At 38.9% G+C, this 20867-nt stretch overlaps 1 protein-coding gene across 1 annotated transcript in view; it reads left to right on the forward strand.

Moving 5' to 3' along the window:
* The first annotated feature begins 4962 nt into the window (after window positions 1-4962).
* AMMECR1 (AMMECR nuclear protein 1) overlaps window positions 4963-20867 on the forward strand; it is a 113079-nt gene continuing 97174 nt past the window's right edge. Inside the window, 3 exon segments of the mRNA XM_084789940.1 lie at window positions 4963-5385; window positions 5387-5426; window positions 5429-5546. Coding sequence (XP_084646066.1) covers window positions 5077-5385; window positions 5387-5426; window positions 5429-5546 — 467 coding nt within the window. The 5' untranslated portion in view covers window positions 4963-5076.

The following is a 20867-nucleotide window of genomic DNA, read 5'->3' on the forward strand; positions in this document are numbered from 1 at the left end:
CCTGCCTGAGAAGTCTCCCTTTTTAATTTACAGTGTGTTGGCTCTATCATTTGTTCCAGACTCACCTCATATTAGCATATCTAAGTCTCATTAAAGAGTTAAAGAAACTCTGTCTCAAGGAAATAGGTAGCAAAGCATCATTCAACAAGCGTGTACTCCAGTAGACTATAGAAAATGTCAACAGTGTAACTGGAAAAACAGAAAAACTGGAAATACTTTCACCTCTAAACGTTTCCTTTAGAGAAAGCAAAAATGTAAGAGGCAAAAATATATTTTGTTACCAGGAAAACAAAAACAGATTCTTCAGTTTGAATTAAAAATCAGGTAAGGAATTTTAGTATTAACTCATATAGTAATGAGACAGAAAGGGGGAACTACTGTCCACTTCTACCACCATAACCATGGGTTACATGTGTACAAGGTTAGATGAAAGTAGTAGCTAAGAATATTCCATTCTGCAGTTGTTCAAGGATGACAGTTGAGAAAGTTGGATAGCAGAGGATAAAAATAACACTTGTTTAGTCATAAATGGTGCTTTGTTTTTAATTTAACAATGTGAATGTTCCTTATCTTACCACAAAGTCCAGAAACTTAAGAAAATAATTTTGCAACACTATGAAGTTAACTTATCACATCAAAGTACAATTATTCTTTTTTTCTGAAAAGAAAAAAAACTACAAATATGAGAACAAATTGAAGTAATGATAAAATAATCAATAGCCATAAAGCTTAATTCAATTTTTAGTTTACCATGTAATAAATGATGTGCATATTCTCTGTTTGAGTAGTATTTCCACTGTTTCAATAACAAAATATTTGACAAGGTGGTTAATAGCAATTTAGAGGCAGAAGAAGCCGAGATGGTTTCTATCTGAATGTCCAATTTGAATGGTGATAGAGAGCCAGTGGCTTATTTACTTATTTTTAATTGCTTAAGAGAAATGTGGAATCTTTAGCTTCCAGCTTGATGGTTAGTTACAAAGGGCAAAAAGTGTCTTAAAGGTTCCTTGGGAAAGTATTATCACTGTGCTCCAGAATCAGCAGAGTGTAGAAACACCGTGCTATCTTACTTAGTTGACATTTGTATTTGTGCTTTGAGTCAAGAGAAGACTGATTATGGTCAGTTTCCCATCTAGTATACAACTTAGAGATATATCATTTATTTTGTAGATTTCATATGTTCGAATTATATCCGTGTATGTATCTGTATGTGTCTATATAAACTGGTTTCTGTGTTAGTGACTTTATTATGGGACAGGAGCTAAGTTAGAAGTTAACACACAGAGAAAGTTTACTATTTATTTCTTTTCATTTCAGCCAACCAATACAACAAAGGACTAGAGATGAGTAAGATAGTCAGGTAAAGATGTCAGGTAAAGACAGGTAAAGACAGGTAAAGATGTCAGGTAAAGACAGTCAGGTAAAGATGTCTTTTCTGCAATGATCACATTTGTGGCAGTCTAGTTTCCTTGTGATAGTGAAGCTTGGAGTTGGAATTTTAAAAACCTTGGGGGGAAAGCTATTTTTGTAATTCAGCTGGAGTGTCCTTGTCATTGGGTTTCCCATTGCATCAGTCAGTCCCTTAGCCTGGCAAAACAGCCGAGACAGTGTTTTATCTTTTAGATGAAATGCAGAACTAAAGACATGTCTACTGGTGCTTATTAAAGAATCCTTGCTATTTTCACGAGAGTAGGGGCGTTAGACTCTTGTCTACTGGCCAAAATGCTAAATCAGGAGATTACATTCTGCTTTCTTAAATTCCCTCAGCAGAAGCAGCACCCATGGTATCCTACTTTGAAGTGTGATGTCATAAATGGTTCAGGCTTTAGACTCCACAAGTGCTCTCACTTTTGCGGGTGTGAGGAGTAAATTGACACCTATTGTATAATATTGTATTTGATCTAGTTACCTTCTCCCCATTTTATTGAGATATAACTGACAGGCAAGGTGTATTTGTTTCAGTTTCAGAATGTGGTATCTCCTAATATATGTATATATTATGAAATGGTAAATGAGCTGCATAACATAGTCATATCACATTAGTATGATTTTCTTTTTCTTTCTTTTAAAAATAATTTCTGTTTAATTGAAATATAATAGTTGTTCTTATTTAAGGGATGCAGTATTAGAATTCAGTACTTGTATCCAGTATAATATTGATTCAGTTTCAAAAATAGGCTCATATGTAGAATAAAGAACAAAACAGAACATGCAGTGTATCACTTATACTGCTTTTAATTTTTAAAGTACTTTGTTTTCTGTTTTTCAACATAAAAAAATGGCATACATTCACTCCAATAGTAGTTGGTAATAATTACTTGCCTTCTTTATCACAAACCAGTTAAATCTTTTTTTTTTTGTCTTCCTCCTCCTCCCTTCATCTGATTTTTTGACACAGGGTCTTTGCTATGTAGCTTGGGTTAACCTTGAACTTGTGATTTTCTTGCTTTAGTCTTCTGTGTACTTGGATTACAGGTATGTGCCATTCTACCCAATTTAAATAGTGTGTGTGTTGGGGGCGGTAGATAGTGGTTAATCATTCCAGTTGATCTGCCCATTTCATACAGTATTTTTTTTTTTTGGAGTGTGTTTCTTTCTTGGTAACATATTTTAGTGTTTTCCAATCTTTCAATCCCTAAAAACAATTTTTTTCTTTCTGTTTAACCTTGATACTACTCTACTAGAGTTTAATGTCATTTTTCTTTCCTTACTTTTTTTTAAAGCATGTACTGTGGCATCATAGTTTGTTAATTATTTCCTGATGCTGGAGCTCAACCCCGGGTCCTTGTACTCAGTTAGGCAAGCACTCTACCCACTGGCTATCTACACCTCCAGCCCCATGTCAAAGGCTTAAGAATAAGACATGCTTGCTTTTATTGTTGGGCAAGCTACTTAAGAATCGGTGAGTTCTGGTGCCCCATATTTGACCACGTCCCCTGGATGGGAAGACCTGGTGGCACTCAGAGGAAGGATAGCAGGCTACCAAGAAGAGACTTGATACCCTATGAGCATATACAGGGGGAGGAAGTCCCCCTCAGTCACAGCCATAGGGGAGGGGAGTAAGAGGAAAATGGGAGGGAGGGAGGAATGGGAGGATACAAGGGATGGGATAACCCTTGAGATGTAATATGAATAAATTAATAAAATATATTTAAAAATAAAATAAAAATACACTGTGAAAAAAAGAGTCGGGGAGTTAGTTCGTTAATTTACTTGTTTATTTATTTATTCATTCACTTTACATCCTGGTTTTAGCCCCATCATCCCTCCTTGGCTAGCTTTTTGATTATTTAAGAGTTTGAACTGAAAGCTGCCTGTGGTGCACACTTTTAATCCCAGCACTTAGGGAGGCAGAGGCAGAGGCAGAGGCAGAGGCAGGTGGATCTCTGTGAGTTCAAGGCCAGCCTGGTCTACAAAGTGGGTCTAGGACAGCCAGAGCTGCACAGAGAAACCCTGTCTTGGAAAAAAAAAAGGTTTTACTGAGGAACTCATTCTGTGAAGATAAAATGAGATGATCCATTATTTTCTGGAATGATTGTGTAAGACAGCTATAATACTGACGCCTAAAAAGTGCTTACTAATAGCTGCATTTTTTTCTGATGGCATAGACATATCTGATTTAATTTATAAATGTGAGAGTGGAAAGTATACATATCTTCGGCACACATCTCAGCTTTTAACACAAATGCACTAGGATGTGCACAGAGGCTCATGTTTAGTATGTAAATAAGCCTCTCTTTTCTCTGCCCTGAGTGGTATGAAATGCTCTCAACTATTTGTAAGGTCCCACACACTTAGATCAAAGGGACCAAAAACAATCTTCTACTGTTTACATACAAACAGACAGACTCCTGACTTTGTGGATGATGTTTTGGCATGATGTAGACACAATGGAGATCGCTTATTTTCTATCAGGCCCATTTTAAATGAATTTTTGCATCTGATTATTGTCATTTTACAGCCCCTTCTTCAGTGCCCAGAATGGGCTGACTCAATCATATACCTCCTCATTTATTCAACCAGTTTTTCCTTTGTTTGCTTGTTTTGTTTTGCTTTGTTTTTTGAGACAGGGTTTCCCTGTGTAGCCTTGGCTGTCCTAGACCAGCTTTGTAGACCAGGCTGGCCTCATACTCACAGTGATCCGCCTGCCTCTGCCACCTAAGTGCTGGGATTAAAGGCGTGCACCACCACACCTGGACAATGTTTCAAAAAATGACAAAAAGCCCACGGTTGCAAGTCTGAAAACGTAAAGAATATCTATGAATCTGTGAGGTGTTTGTAAGGCACTTATTTATATATTTATTTTTGCTTTTTAAAACATTCTTCATGGGCTACCAGAAGAAGATGGAAGGAACAAGTCATAAGATATACAAGATATATTGAATTGGGCTAACAGAATCTCAGAACAACAGTGGTGTCTGCTTAGGGTAGCATTGAAGACTGTACCGTGGCCACTTCCAGGACTGCTTTGTACATTCTTTACAGTGGCTGTCTTAGGTGTGGAGCTCCAAGGAGCACCTACTTGCTCACACTCCAACAGTTCAGAACCAGTGTATTTGAGGCCGGGTGGCTCAGGTTCCACCTAACTGGGCTCAAGTGTCACTAACACTACATGCAATGGGGTATCACCAAGGTGTGCTTTGGAACTTGGATGCTTATTTCACACTTTCTTCTTTCTTTCCCTCCATACACTAGTTTCTGTCTCCCTGCTTCTTCTTGGAGCTTGCCCACCTCTCCTCTTTGCTCCCACTCCTCCCAGTCTCATTCTCTCTTTGCTGCTTCTTCGCTTTTCCGTCTTCCATCCTAGGACCAGAGCCCAGCTCCTAGGAGGCGCGAGTCGGGCGGGACCCACCATAGGCGCCAAGCCACGAAAGCTAGAGGCGCGCGCCACAGGCGGGGCCGCGCGCACGCTGGAGCAGTGGCGGGGCCGGGCAGCCGGTCCGCCGAGCCGCGTGCGCGCGCAGACCGCGAGCCCCCAGCGCGCCCCCGGCGGCCGGGGCCGCAGCGTGCTCGCCCCCGCCGCCAGCTCGCCTCACTTATGGGTCGGAAGCGCTGCGTGGGGGAGATTGTTCCAAGATGGCGGCGGGTTGCTGTGGGGTGAAGAAGCAGAAACTGTCCAGTTCGCCCCCCTCCGGCTCGGGCGGCGGTGGTGGCGCCTCCTCCTCCTCCCACTGCAGCGGGGAGAGCCAGTGCCGAGCCGGGGAGCTGGGACTAGGAGGCGCCGGGACGCGGCTCAACGGGCTGGGCGGGCTGAGCGGCGGCGGCGGCGGCAGCGGCGGCGGCTGTACCCTCTCTCCCCCTCAGGGCTGCGGCGGCGGCGGCGGCGGGGGCATCTCGCTGTCTCCGCCTCTGAGCTGCGGAGTGGGAACCCTACTTTCTACTCCGGCCGCCGCCACTGCCTCCTCGCCGTCCTCCTCGTCCTCATCCCCGGGCTCCAGGAAGATGGTGGTGTCAGCGGAGATGTGCTGCTTTTGCTTCGACGTGCTCTACTGTCACCTGTATGGATACCAGCAGCCCCGGACCCCCCGCTTCACCAACGAGCCCTAGTGAGTACCGCGCTCCCCGTCGCCCTCTTCCCCCGGGCTCGGGATGGGGCTCAGAGTTGAGGCAAAGTGCAAGTCCTCCGCCTCCTGCTCGCGGGTGCCCCTCAGCCCCTCTCGCCGCCCGGGTCCCCTGAGCCGCCCGACCTGAGGGGCACTCGGCGCTCCTCTGCTCCACGAGGCGAGCAACCCACACTTGGAGCAGGGGGCTGCTTGCCAGACATGGCCCCCTGGCTTCCAGACTGCTCCGCTTCCTCTTTGCGCTAACTTCCAAGAGTTTTGACCCTTTCCTTCGATTCTTTCTACCCCTCACCCTCCACCCCACCAGCGGTTTTGGATATCTGGATCACTGTTGGTACCGACCTCTCCTCACTTTGCTCGCCATTACCCCACGTGAAAGCCCCGCTAGTATTCCCGCCCGGCGTACCTTGCACATGGAGAGCTACTATCCCATTGCAGGGTGAAAAATAGCAGTGATCTAACTTCTATTCTGCTAGTGATGGAACTTAGCTCTCAAGCTCCAGAGAGATTGCCCATCCTTTCCTCCGGGTTTCCCTGTTCCTTGGGGAGGGGAGAGGTTTCTTAAAACACCTTTCACCTTCTATTTTTATCTGAACATACCCATTAAAATGTGTTTCTAGTGAAACTAGCATACTACCAGCTTCCTCACATTTGAGAGTGAGACTTTTTTTTTTTAAACCCCTTCCTTCTTCATTCCAGTGTCTGGGTATAGAACATTCAAAGAACGTTGTCCCCAAAGAGGCACTGTCAATTTGTACCAAGCGTGTATTCGCTTTTGTGTAGATTTCACATTTAAGCAACCTATGTTAACTCAATGATTTGAGGGATAGTTAAACAATCCAGTAAATGTGTAGGCACTTTTACGATTTTCTTTGGTTTTTGTACTTTACATGCTTTTTACCCTTCAAGTATATGGTTGAAATTGTTTAAAATAGCACTGTTACAAGCTAAAAGCCAGGTTACCTCGAATCTCTGTCCATTTGGATGTGTGGGAGATGGGGCATATGGTTTTTCTTTTAAAATGTGTAAACTGAGTGTAAACTGACTTTCTGCGTTAAATGCTAGACAGAATGTAAAGTCCAAAAGAAGGCAGAATGGAAAAAAAGACGATTGTTTTTATTATGACTATTCTCATCCACAAGAAAAATGCAGAAAAAAATTCAGTACTGAAAACCATCAAACCCCTCCCTTCTGCCTAAGAGCGCCTTGTCTCCTATAGCGTAAATACCTGAATTGATGTTCTTTTTAACTTGCTGCTTTTCATCTGTGAGATTAGAGGAATGAACTGCTGCTGGATACTTATAAACAGTCTGACTCTACTAAAATATTAAATTAATATGTAAAGTGGAAATTACAATAAAGTGTCCTGGAAATTGTGCATTTGTATTGTTTGTTTTCTTTGCTTTCATTCTTTAAATGTCTTTAATTTGGTATGACTCTGTTGTGCTCTGTGCATTTCTTTAGATTTGGTTCATCTTTGGGTATCAGTTTATGAGACATGTATGAAAGGGTGTCCAGGTGGACACTGCCAAACAAGTTAAGTACTTTCGTACATTTCCTAATGTTAATTCCAGAAGTTTAAATCCAAAGTCTTCACCTTTATCCGGCCTATTTATTTTTTCATTAAGAAGTAAAATTCATTAAAAACAAAGATGGCCATGTTAAAAAAGAAATTATGAAATTCTCTCTAGCTCAAGTCACTTCTTTGTGACTTTTCCCTCCTTCTCTTCTTTGGGTGGCTGTGATGTAGTAAAAGCTAGACCTGGGATGATTATTAGGTTGCCTCTGTAAAGTCATGGGACTGTAAAAATGTACTCCTGTTTGGTTCTTGAGCTGTTACATGAGTTTGGCAAAGGCTGATTTAGCATTCACGCTCCATTGCTCCAAAGCATATGAGAACACACTTTCAGGAGGTGCTATTTTCGCACATTTTAAAGTGAGTTTGGGTTAACTGAATGACTATAACAACAGTTAAGAAGAAAATGAGCTTGACCAGTTCATAAAGAAAATGCTTCTAAAAAAAAAATTCAACCGTGGCCACTTTCCACACATACTTAGGTTGGTTCCTTTTTAATACCCTAGTTGCTGAATTGCTGCCTCTGAAGTTATTAAACAGATAAATAAGACACCCATCTGACCACTGTGAATATGTTGAGATGGTGGTGGCAGAATTGTAGCTATGGAGGGTTAGCAGGCGTTCAATGTGTCACATGTCTCTAGATTGGCTAGTTTATAGAAGGCACTGAACCCAAGCAACCAGAGAGTGAAGGACTGTGTCTCGTTTTCATCTAAACAGAATTTTTAAAGTGTACTATGTCAAATTCAAAAAAGTCTTCTGATTGTGGGAGTGAATTCACTATTTCACAGTGCCTTGGTAACCACCACACATTTTCTCTATTTTCCATACTTAATGATAGTGTGTGCTTATTAATGTGGCATTGTATAGGTTTTAACATTTATTTTTTCCCCACTGACTTTTGGATATAATGTCATGGGCAGCATGTTTAAGCTCTGTTTTTATTTTCCTGTCTAGCAAAACACAGGATTTGGACAATTTCAAATTGTTACATGTAAAAGCACAGTGTTGCCATCTCCTCCTAGGCCCTACCTATCAGAATGTTTGTAACTGGTGGAATCTGCCTTTTAGAGATTTAGACATTGCAGATATGTCCGTTACTCTGCCACTCTAAAAGGTCACTAGAAATTTCAATTATTTATGTGTTTCAGGGTTGGGAAAGAGGTCATCTATGAAAGGTCATGTAGATACAAGTACTCCATGGTTGCCCCTGTCTTTTGAGTACCCAACCATTGCAGGAAGCACATTTTCTTCTTCTCCAGAAATAAGATTCAAGACACAAGGAAACCATAATTTTGGGTACATTTTCCTATTGAACAATTAAAGCACTTTTATGTGAGGAAGCCCACATAAGCCATTTTAGAAGAACCTGTTGGCTATTATAAAGGTTCCACTGTGGCAGGTGTGGAACCAGTTAGACTCCAGAGCATTCCTTCTCAACCATGACTGCGCATCAGAATCACTGGGAAGTTATTCCAAATGTGGACTTTACCCCCAGAGATTCTGATTTAGTCCATCATGGGTGGGACCTGGGAATCAGGATTATTCAAAACTCCCCAGGTAATTTTAGTGTGTAGTTGGAATGGAGAACTTCTGGCAATTTTCTAGTTTTTTTTTTCTTTTGAGATTTGGATTAATTTGATCAGGGATAGTGCCATGAACTCCATATTTTATGAGCATCTTAGGTAATTTTGGCAAACAATCAATTTGGTCCATAAAAGACCTCACCTGGGAACTTATTAGAAATGTAGGATCCCAAGGCCCACCTCAATGCCCCTGAATTAGAATCTGCATTTTAAACAAGCTCCCCAGGTAACTTTTAATGCACAGTAGTGTTTATGGTGGACTTGTTCTGTGACTTGAGCATACATTGTAGTTTTCTGTTGTGCTTGTTAAAACTGCAAGTTGCTGGGGCACTTTCCCAGAGTTTGATCCAGTTGCTCTGGGGTGGAGCTGTACATTTGCATTTCTAACAAGCTCCCTGGTGATGCTGATGCTACAGTTCCCAGGGTCACACACTGAGTAACTGTGGGCTAGAGAGAAATGAGGGCCTGAATTGGTGCTTCAGTGACTGTCAGTGGCAGTTTGGACTGGTCCTTAGTCTGTTTTTCTGTCCCTTATCACTCTCACATAACATTAGGGAAATTGAGTGCTACTGAGAGGAGGAATGAGATTCTGGGGATGGTCTGGAGATGGGCTTACTCTAGGAATCTTGTGATATAATTTTAGGTTTTAAAAGGAAAATGATTCATGCGAAGGTTATATTTTAGGAGTGAAAAACAGCACAAATGGAATATCTCAACGTGAGGCTTTTTTTTTTTAAGTGAAGACCCCTCTTGTTTTCATGAAAAGTACTTTTACAGTTGGCTCCCTAAATAACAGGATGAGTTAAGATTTTTAAAAGGCCCTTATTTGTATGTATGTTTGCTAGAACTCCATTCAAGAATTTCCCTCATAAGTAAAGACATATGAAAACAGTCCTGCTTAAAGCACTGAGATTGTATAGAGCTTTAATGTGTTATATCTCATGAACTTTTTTATTATCTTACCATCTGGGAAATTAATGTAATGCTAGATTTTGTGTAGACAATTGCACATAGATCTTTTGCTTTTAAATACCAGTAAGTGTGATTTTCTCTTACAAGGGAGAAAACCTTTTTTTTTAAAATCCACTCTTGGACATGCAGATCTTGTTTGTGATGCTCAAGTCAGAGGATTGAGCATTAACTCTTGTCTTAGCACAAGAGGAAAAGTACTGTTTTCAACATGTTTGGGAGGACTTGGCTTGGGTTAGAGATGTAGGCACTTTGTTCTACCAGAGTAGTAGCAATCTTGTTTATTGAGCTGCCAAAAAGATGATTTGATAATGCAATTCAGGTTAAAATGATAGTAAATTAGCATTTTAAACAGAAGCTATTACGCTTCTATTGTGGTTTGTTTGGCTGAAGAGTGGCAAAAATAAGTAGAAAGTGTATCTCTACTGCAGATGATACAACTGGACCATGACAGGTATCCTTATCCATGCTAACAGAATGGTACTAACTTCCTTTCTCTGACCATATTGTATAGCTTTTCTTATAAAAGAAAAACTTTTTTTTTCTGATACTTATTGAGACTTTTGAGGGTGTAGTATGTTTTTTATATTGGAAAACAACTTAATGTCTTTTCCTACTGAGAAGACAGGCTTATTCTCACTTATTACTTATGCCACAAAGCATCAGCAATTGACATAGAAAGGTAGAAACATAAATTATAAAGGTATTTTTATATCTGTACATACAGGTGTGTGTGCAGCTGAGTATATTTAGTTTTTAAAAAGTGAAGCTGTGTTTATTTTTCATTTTTCCCCATATGGCTGAAAGGAGTGATAATTAGCCTATAATTTTTTTTTCCTTGCTTATAAATTGTGGTTGAGTTCAGAATCCAGTTTGTAGCAGGCCAGGAAGAGTCTCTGCTAGGATCTTTCAATTCAATGAGAAGGAAGATCATACAGGAAAATGTAAAATATACTTTGTTAGCAATGTATGGGTTACTTTTCTATATATGTTACTATCTCTTACAAACTGTCCACTTTCTGAAACTGAAGCTGTGTCACAGACACAAAACCCTTTTGCTACAATGGATTCTTTTTTTTTTTTTAAGTCAGTTGGGTTTCCCCTTTCTGTGGATAAATTCACTTGTTGAGAATGTATATGTATGGAACACTAAACTTGTGTAATGAGATTAGTCGGAGCTCCCAGGTTTCCTGGATTTCAATAGGCATTATTCTGTGCTTTCCATGTCACACATGCTCGCCTGTTTTAAAGCAGCACAATGACCAGAGCTTTTGCATTTACATTTCGTAAGTAGTCTCTTTTTCAAACTTGTGTAATAATGTCTCTTTTTATACTGTTCTGAATCAATGAAGCTAAGTAAGTGAAGACTAGCAGTAAAAGCCAGTGGCTGCCAAGAATGGACCTCAGTGTGTAAGCTGTCTTTCCACATTCAGTAATTGGGTGGTTGCTCACAAGACACTGGAGGCTGTGGGAAGCCAGTGGTTGTGTAGGTGGGAAGACTAGATTCCCAACAGTAAACTTATTTAGGGTTGAGCTTCTGTAGTTATTGTTGCTAAGAGCAAAAATGAACCACAAGCTTATGTAGTATAAAGAAAAAAAATCCAAAGCAAGATGTATGGTGTAATAGTATATTGTTGGTTGGAGGAAAATTATGTTTGCTTCAACTATAAGTGGCATTTTTTTTGTATCAAGTGTGGGTGTATTTTCTGCATTTCTTAATATATCATACTTTACATCTTGCTGAACCTTAAAATATGTTAGTGTTGAATAGCTGACTTGAAATTCTGTGTCACTGTGTTGGTTTTGTGTGTGTGTGTGTGTGTGTGTGTGTGTGTGTTAAGCATGTGGAAAAAATGATCCCATTCTCTTCAAGTTTCCTACATTATTCAAGCAATGATACAAATAAGAAAGTTGCTTAAAATTATTTCAACACAATGTATACATGCTTAGTTAATAAAACAGGTAAAATGAGAAGGCGTGTCATAAGAGAGTGATCAGGAAGAAGATATTTGGGAAGGAATGACTTAAGTTAGCTTTTTAAATGGAAAAAGTACAGGGATTACTGGTGAGGAGCTTTTATGACCAACAGATTTTGAACTCTTGGCTGTTCTCAAACCAGTTGCTGTTACTGCCACACCCTTTCCACAGTACTCGGGGATTCCCAGCAGCTGTCTTCAGTCAGCAAGTTGCACTCTCAGCATTCTTCACACCATTCTGTTCTGCTGCGGTCTCTTTAATTCATAAAACTTCAAAGAAATTACACTTTGTGTTGGAAGTTTTCAGGGAAGTCTAGCTAAGAGGTTTTGAATTAGATAATCATTTCTGGTTTTAGAGATCAGGAATATAAGAGAGTCGTCTACAGTGTAAGAGGAATTGGAAGGCGAGTCTTCAGATAGGAGACACCAATGTGAGACGCTGTGGTAGGTAGTAGGAAAGTGGTATTGGAAAGTGGGAAGGTTGGCACTGAGTGGGGATTGTGGTAGTGGGAATGCTGCAAAATGAAGAATTGGAATCAGCTGTCGGCATTTTCAGGTATTCCTTCTCTAGGGCCAGGTTTTGTGTAGGAGTGGGAAGATTGCAGCTCACCTGTTTTTTGGCTTCCCTCATTGCCTAAGCTATTCCTGTGCTCAGAAAAGTTAAGCTACTCTATTGGAATGGCTGTGTAATTTGCTTAGGAGTGTATCTTATTGAAGAGAAAGAGGACATTGGTTTATGGAATTTGGATCAAGTATAAAGATAGGATAGCTTTTGGAAGGGGATTTTATGCTAGTTGACTACATATGAGTGAACAAAACAAAACTAAAAAACAAACAGTATACTCATCAGAGTTCTGGTTGGTGGCATTGGGAAATTAAAGGAAGAGAGGGTTGAACATGATTCAGAGGTTAAAAGGCTGAGGCCTGTGGCAGGGTGCACCAGAGAAAACAGGAAAAACCAAATGGTCCAACAGGTGAAATCATATTTCTTGGTATGGAAAGCCCCACATTTCGCCAGTTATTAGATGCCATGTCTTTTTCTACAGTTGAGTCTGTCCTCCTAACTTTTTTTATATGGGGATTGAACTTGGATCATCAGACATGCATGGTGAGCACCTTTACCCCTGAGCCATTTCTTTTTGAATTATCAGAACCACAGAGCAGCCATAGAGCTATTGTGATGTTTGGGTTAGGCTTTTGGGATCACGTCTGCTTCTCCAGCCACACGGTGCCTTTGAACTGCACAGATGGACAGAGATCAATGATAGCTTCCGGCTTTGTACTGCTGGTCAAAATAACTGGCAGAAGATCGCATTTCCCTAATGTATATTTTTACATTCAGTTGTCAGGCTTACCAATTTGTAAAGCAGTCAGGGATTCTTATATTTTTTTAGTTATGTATTATAATACAGCCTTCAGCAAACTTGTCTCACGGAGGCGCACCCTAGGAATTCAATAGTTTCAAAACTTCAATTATAGGAAAATTTGAAGGACTAGAGTTGTTGGTTGGTACTAGATGCTAGGTTTTGTGCCCTCAGGCTTAGCAGGTAAAATAGATTGACTCAAGGGCAGTCTTTTGCAGCTTTGCTCAACAGTAGAGGAAGGATTAGCCGTCTTGCTTTATGATCTTTGCTGTGAGCCACTGTAAAAAATCCTGCTTGAGTCCAGGCCCTACTCATATTAGTTAAGAGAATATGATCTATGATAGTCTTGATGATTCTTGCCTTTCTCCTATCCGTTTTGTTTTATAGATAATCTGTACTGTGACCCAAAGCCACATGCGACGGTGGGAAAGCAAGGTTGACTGTGTATTAGGCAGTATCCTGCCAGAAGACGCTGACCAGCTCTCTAGTAATGGAAACTAACGAGACTGACTGACTTACCAGCTTCTGTAGTCTGCCTTGCCATTCCATATATTTTAATGCGGCCTATAATCATATCCTAGAACCATATTTTCCCTCCATTGGGGTTTTGACGTGTGAGGTGACAACAGCTTTTATGCTTTCCTTCAGGTACTAGTGGATCTTTGTGTCATTCTTATAGAATGACTTACAGAAATGGAAGGTGTGAAAAGTAATTTTTGTAGTTTTGGCTTAAGGTTTCTACAGGACTGTGTCTTCCTTCTATGTTCATGTAATTGTCACTTTCGTGTGTTTCTTCTCAGTGGTATCATAATTGCTTATAGTAGCCTAACAACTACACAATTAATTATAGGTGGCTTGGGTGCAAATTCAGTCTCATAGCTGGGAAAAGGACCCCAGTACATGTCTCCATATAGTGTTGGCTGATTTTGAACCATTAGGAGGTAAGTATTTGTATATAATGGGTGCTTTTTTGCATCCTTTTTATGTGGTAAGTAGACAGTGGTATAGATTCATTCACTAAAGATGAATCTTGCAACGTCCTTTGACCCTGTTTCTATGTTGCAGTGGTGCTTTCAACATGTTTCACGAATTCCCTCATTACAAAAACAAAAATCAATGTTTGGTGAAGTCAGCAGTAGGTGCTGGAGCAGTAAGTAGCTATCATTTTTGTTCAGTTCCAGAGTCCACCTATTGCTGAGGTCTTCTCCTTATCAGTTCAAAAAAACCCTCTCAAGAACAAATGGGAGTGAGAAAACCTTCTAGTCCTCTGACATTAACAAGGCGATGTGTGGCTTGTGGGGTGCTTTACTCCACGAACTCCTCCGACTCACTTTCTCTCTATTCCACAGGAATATTGTTATCTGCAGAAAGAGAGTCACACAGAGCTGGAGGCAGGGACTAGAGGGCTCATGGGCGTCAAGGAGGGTAATAAGTGGTGTAACCTTGATTTAGGGGCAAACTCTTTTTGACTCCTCTGAGTCTGAGCACATGGTCTGGAGAGGAGGGCTCTAAGAGGCATGTTTTATAGTATATGAACTGAGGTGTTTCTCTTCCCGAACCAGTGGCCATGGCACTCCTGATAAAAAGGAATTATTTTAATCAGAAACAAATATAACAAACGTAGGTCCTCTGTGTACGTTCAGCCGACCACAGTAACAACTAGTAGCACATGCTTTCATCAGAGTGAGGCCTTTGTAAATATTTGAAAGCTATAAGACAAACAATTTCACCCTAGTTATAATTGCCTCTGAGCGTTACCTTTATTTTTCTTATACTGCTGTGAGTATAGTTATAGATTCTTGGCTATTCAGCTATATCTTATGTGTATGCATTTATATTTATATAATAATCACCTCTACCTAGATGTATGTGATATTTCTTTTATTTAGTTTGCCCCCACTTGTTATTTATAACAGAGATCATGGGACAGGTAGTATTAAAGAATAGACCCAACTATAACTTTTTTCATCCTTCCCTCCTTTTCGTAGTACTGGGGATTGAATGCAGGGCAGCCCTAGCCCTGCACTCTAGTTTCTATTCTACAGCTGCATAATACGGCTATATGAAGGCTCCTCCCTATATGTTCTACGTTGTTGTCTCCCAAAACCCTTAACAACCTAATTTACACATAATGTTTGCACAGTACCAGCCATCTTTAATCATACATGTTGCTGATTTTAGTTTCTTTTATGTATATGAGACTGATAGTCTGCCTGCTGTGGCAAGGAATTACCTATTTTCTGGTTTTTAAAGAAGTATTCATTTTAAATGCATGTGTGCATATGTGTATGTCTCTGTGCATGAACACATGTGTACATGTCTCTTTAGAGGCCCAGTGCTCTGTTGGGAAACTTTTACTGGTTGTTTTCCACCTAATTCCTTGAGGCAAAAATGTCTTACTTGGAACTATAGTTCCCTAATTCTGGCTAGTATAGCTGGCCAGCTTGCTCCAAGGATCTTCTCTCTGCATTTCACATAGCTGGAAATTACAGCTGGGCCACCACACATATTTACATGGTTTGGGGGAGGGATCCGAACTCGATTCCTTACACTTGTGCCAATAAGTGCTTTACTTGGTGAGCTGTCCATCCAGCCCAATTTTTGTTTTCTTTTGGACTCAGAGTCTTACTCTAACCCAGGCTGACCTGGAACTCACTCTATAGACCAGGGTAGGCTTCAAATTCATGGCAATCCTCCAACTTGAGGTTCTCATGATAAAATTAAGGACGTGAACTACCATGCCTGGCTACTTTTTTTTTTTTTTTTTTACTGTAGTAAAGTCATAACAAGATTTATCTTTCCTCTAACAACTATTAAAGAGTACTTATTTTAGTGGCTCCATCTTTTTCATAGGAATTTGGGGACTACTTTAAAAGTTAAATTTCCAAACATATAGTAGAGAGTACAGAGCTATTTACAGTATAGCTCAATTTAGGGTTTAATATGTTTTTCCAAACTTGCTGATAATTATGACTAAACTAGGTTAAAATGTAATAACTGCAAATCAATATCTAAAATGTTTTAAACTACTAGAATTTCCAAATTAGCTTCATACTAATCATTTATTGCTATACTTAATTCTAAGGGGTTTTATTTGAGAAGAACTTGACCTTCTAGTTTTCTTTTTAGATTATTTTTTTCCTCTCTGTCCTTTAGGGTTTTATGTTGAATCTTCTAATAATAATATACAGAAATATCTTTGACAGGTAGAAGCTTTGCCTTTGTTCACCTACTTTTAAAGGTATGAGGACTAAGGCATTAAAAGAGAAAATTGTTTTTGACGGTTTCTGAGAAATCTGCCTGAGAAAATGTACTTTCTAGAGAGATGGAAAATTGGAAGAAGATAAATTGCATAAAGGGTATTATAAGTAGGGCCTTTATGTCCATGTGTATTGTAAGCAACTTTAAGTTAAAGTACTTTATGAGCTTGCTTTTTATACTGTATACACTGGTTTCTAATGAAAAATGTCATTTAAAGGTGGGAGTAGCACCTATGAAATAATACATGTGGTCAAGCCATGGATCTACGTTTCTTTTTCCCCTCTTGTTGCTACCCAGCCAATGTGTGGTTCTTTGTCATTAGTGGAGGATATGAAGATATTTTAATATATTGCCATTGAATTTCAAACTGTCAATTTGGATGTAGAAACTTTTCCCCCTTCCATTTAATGATAGCTTTTCAGTTCTAAATTAGAAAATGGAATTTCTACCATTCTTATCACTTTTAAATTGACTTTAAAAATGAATATTCTTCAAACTTTAAAAATGTAATGGCCAGTGTTATTTTAGGGTAGTACATTCTTTATGTTATAGATAGTTGTAATACTATATGCAATTCAAACAGTATGGTTGTTGTGGGCAGACAACTGTGCTAGTGTAGTTTTGGAGTGGATGTGAGAAGTCTATAAAAAGGCATTTCTTTCCTTTAAAAACTTGAGGAGTTGAGGTTCATGAAATTCATAATGAAGTTACACATCCTTCTGTCACTGAATAAGTGTTAGAGACAATGAGGTTCATAGGAATTTTCACCAATTGATGTGGGCTGGGATTGCATAGAAGGGCTTTACAGACAAGAGAAATTCACTCTGGGTAGAATTTCATAGACAGAAAAAAACATTCTAGGTGGGGAAACAAAGAATCAGATCAGAATGAGCATTATACAGTGGTTATTGAGTACCAACCAAGGGTACATTGAAGTTATCAGGAACCTAGCAAGAAGGGGACCTGTTAGCTGTTAGTTGAAATTCAGGCGTTGGGAAATGATGGCCTACCAGTTGACAGTTTTGAGCCAGTAATGTTCCTGTGAATTTTCTCTTTCTTGCTAAGGCTTCCCTTTTGTTCAGTTAATTATGCTTCAGCAACTCTTTTAATGCCATGAATGTCTTGAAGCCTGGACGTGAGACTGGGAAATAACACAAGCAGGAGTCCGCTGCATAGACAAAGTGACAAAGTGCTTTCATTCATCAATAACACACTCAGCATAAGTCAGTTAAACATAGGTTACATCATACTATGGTTGAGTGCTTTCTCTACTCAGTATCCTTTTCCTTTATACCGCCATTCTTAAATGTGAAGTTGGAAAAAGTGACTTACTGCGAAGATTATGTATTTTAAAAATAAACCACTCCAAATTATTGTTGAACTAAATAGTTCAAACCACTTTTTTCCTCCACATTTAATACAATTTTGCTTGGATACTCAAAATTTATTTAATATAATGAAGGTACTGAAAGTTATATTAATTATAGGAGGATTATATCTTAATTGTTGAATAATTTCATTTTTAAATTGGTTTAAACATCTATTAGTCTAATGAATGTGCTCATTGTCGTTCTTGACATACTCTAAAACTGTTTCAACTTTGGGACAAACCATATAAGCAAATTTCATAAAGGCTCTATACTACTATTTTGGAACAGATTTTAGAATCATTTCCTAAATTATCATAGAACAGCACTTCATTGCATATTGAATACTGATTATTACTCTTTGCAAGAAAAAAAGCAAAACTTTCCATCTGTTAGCTAATAATTTATCTTTAATTATATTAAGGCATAAATTTAAGATACAGAACTTGACGACTGTTAAATGAGACCTTTCTTTCCTTTGTGCTTTTTAAAAACAATCTCATTTATTTCAGGCTGCCTCCTAGCTATGGAGTGGAGGATGGCCTTAAATTCCTGGTTTTTCTGCTTCTTTGTCTGAATTGTTGGGTTTCAGGCATATGCCACCATGATTGGTTTATGTGGCACTGGAGATCAAACCCAGGGTTTAGTGCATGCTAGGTAAACACACTCCCAATGGAACCACATCCCCAGCCCAGGCGTGGGAGCTAATATTATTTACATAGGGCAATATTGTTTATCCATGCACGCTAACTTTATTTTTCCCAGGTTTCAAAGACTGTACATTTCTTTTTGTTGGTAGCCACCATAGAGTAGGTATAATAGTGAAGAAAGAGTAATTTTGGATATGGCAGTAAAACAAATAAATTCCATATTAAAGTGGAAAGCTGGGCTTGAGTCCCATGGTTCTTCATTCTTGTCTTGAATAGGCTGCTCCTAAAACCATGGCTCATGTTTATTGCAATTCAGTATAGCAACATGCATGTCAGTTCTTACAGAAGACTTGTTTAATCTTGAAGCTTCTTTTCACAGTCATGAGGAATTATTACCGTTTGCTAGCTTAAATAATTTTTCAGGCAACCCAGGATGGTCTCTGCTGCTTTCATGTATCAGAATTGCTATGCTAATTTGGATACTTTCTTCTCCTAGTCTGTCTCACCTTAAATTTAATATATAAATTTAGGAAGAGCCATTTTCCCTTCCATTGCATAATTCCTCCTCATTGTTTTGCCAATTTCAAGAATGTTCAATTTCTTGAATGTCTAAATGCCTGGTAGCACCTACATTATACAGTTTTTACAACTTGAATTCTAGCAGTGCTTATCCCTTTATATCATATGGAAAGTTATTCCCTAGTCTTACTTTTTCTTCCATTTGGGGAACCTAGTGTAGTAATGAGTGGAAGGGACCATAGACTTATGACTGTCAAGTTGTCTCACAGAGTGGATTTGAGTTATATAAAGAATGTGTATATGCTGTTTAGTGGGATCAGTTTTGAATTTGTGGTAATATAATTCTGAAAATTTTATAGAATTCCTGGACTGTATATAAAGCAGAGAATAAGTGAGATGTTCTGTACTGCATAAACTTTCATGATGTTCACCAAAGCTCTGAAATCTACTCTTCCACGCAAATATACTTGAACATACACATATTAGGAAACAATGAAGTTTATCTAGTCATGAGTGCCTAGACTCTGTGTTTGGATTCTAGATTATACTTCCTGACTGTAGAAACATTTAAGACACACACATTAGCCTGAACATATTGATACCTGTCGTAGATACCTAGTAGAAGACAAATAACACATGCTAGAAAATAAATGAAGATAGCTTTCTGGAATTAAAATTTAAAACACAAATTTGATATTAAAATAAATAGATATTAGCGTTGATTATAAAGTCATAAAAATAAAACATAAGAATACCAAGAAAATTGCTATTTGTGAAGAGCTACTGTTATTGTTAGGACATGGAATGTTTCCCAAAGGCAATTTATTCCTTATCTTGGTAGTATTGAGGTGTGGTGGAACCTTTAGGACATAAATCCTTAGAGGAGGAAGTTAGCTCATTTGGGACATGCCCTTAAAAGTCCCCTTCATTTCTTTTCTCTGCTTCCTGGCTGCCATCAGGTGAGTAGCTTCACTCCACCATGTGTTCCCCACAACAGTACATTATGCTGCCACAGGCTTAAAGCAACAGAAACAGATGACTGTTGACTAAAACCTTTCAAACCACGAGCCAACAGTAAACCTTTCCTCTGTTTAAGTTGATGATTTCAGGTATTTTGTCACCTAACAAATGACTGACCAACTGCTACTCACTGCAACTCTCATCAAAACCAACCCATTTATGCTTTTTCATCTTTTGTCTATATCATGATACTTAAATTGAATAGTTTTAAAATATTTATGGTATATTGGCCCAGTGATTATTTACCAGTAAGACTCCTTTGTTGAGGATGGCTCAGCCAGCTAAGAAGAAAAATAATAAGGCAATGTAATTGAAAGGTGACTTCTACCATATACTCACTTTGTCATTACATTATTGCCATATATTAGATAGCCTACATTTTGTGAAAAAACAAATTCCTTTTAGCCCGAATAGACATTTCTCCTAATTAGATACAGATAGCCACCAAGTACATGAAAGATGCTTAATATTACTAAATATTAAGGAAATAAAAATCAGAACTATTAAAAATATATCATTTCATACCTACTAAGATGGCTGCTATAAAAAAAGGGAGAACATAGCAAACATTGGTAAGGATGTGGATGAAAAGAACTCTTAGATATTTTTGGAGTTAATGTTAGCCAATTCTTAACAATCATGGAAAGTAGTATATAGAAATTCTTAAATATAGAGAGCTTCCATATGACCCAGCTAAAGCACTCTTTGGTATACATTTGAAGAGAACAAAAGCAGTGGGTTGAAGATACATCTGCATGCTCATGTTGTTACATTATCGATAGTAGTCAAGATAATGACTTAAGTGTATAGTGATAACATCGATAGGAAATTGATGCACACATAGACATACATGTACGTTGGAGTGATATCTAGCCATAAAGGAAGGAAATCCTGCCATTTTAACAACTTAAATGAACCTGGAGAAGATTATGCTAAGTGAAATAAGCCAGGCACACACAAAAGGCCACATTAGGTCCTTTATCTGTTGAATCAAACTCATAGTAAAACATGGATATAG

Source organism: Acomys minous (assembly GCF_964271855.1).
Source record: "Acomys minous genome assembly, chromosome: 7".
Taxonomy (NCBI): Eukaryota; Metazoa; Chordata; class Mammalia; order Rodentia; family Muridae; genus Acomys; species Acomys minous.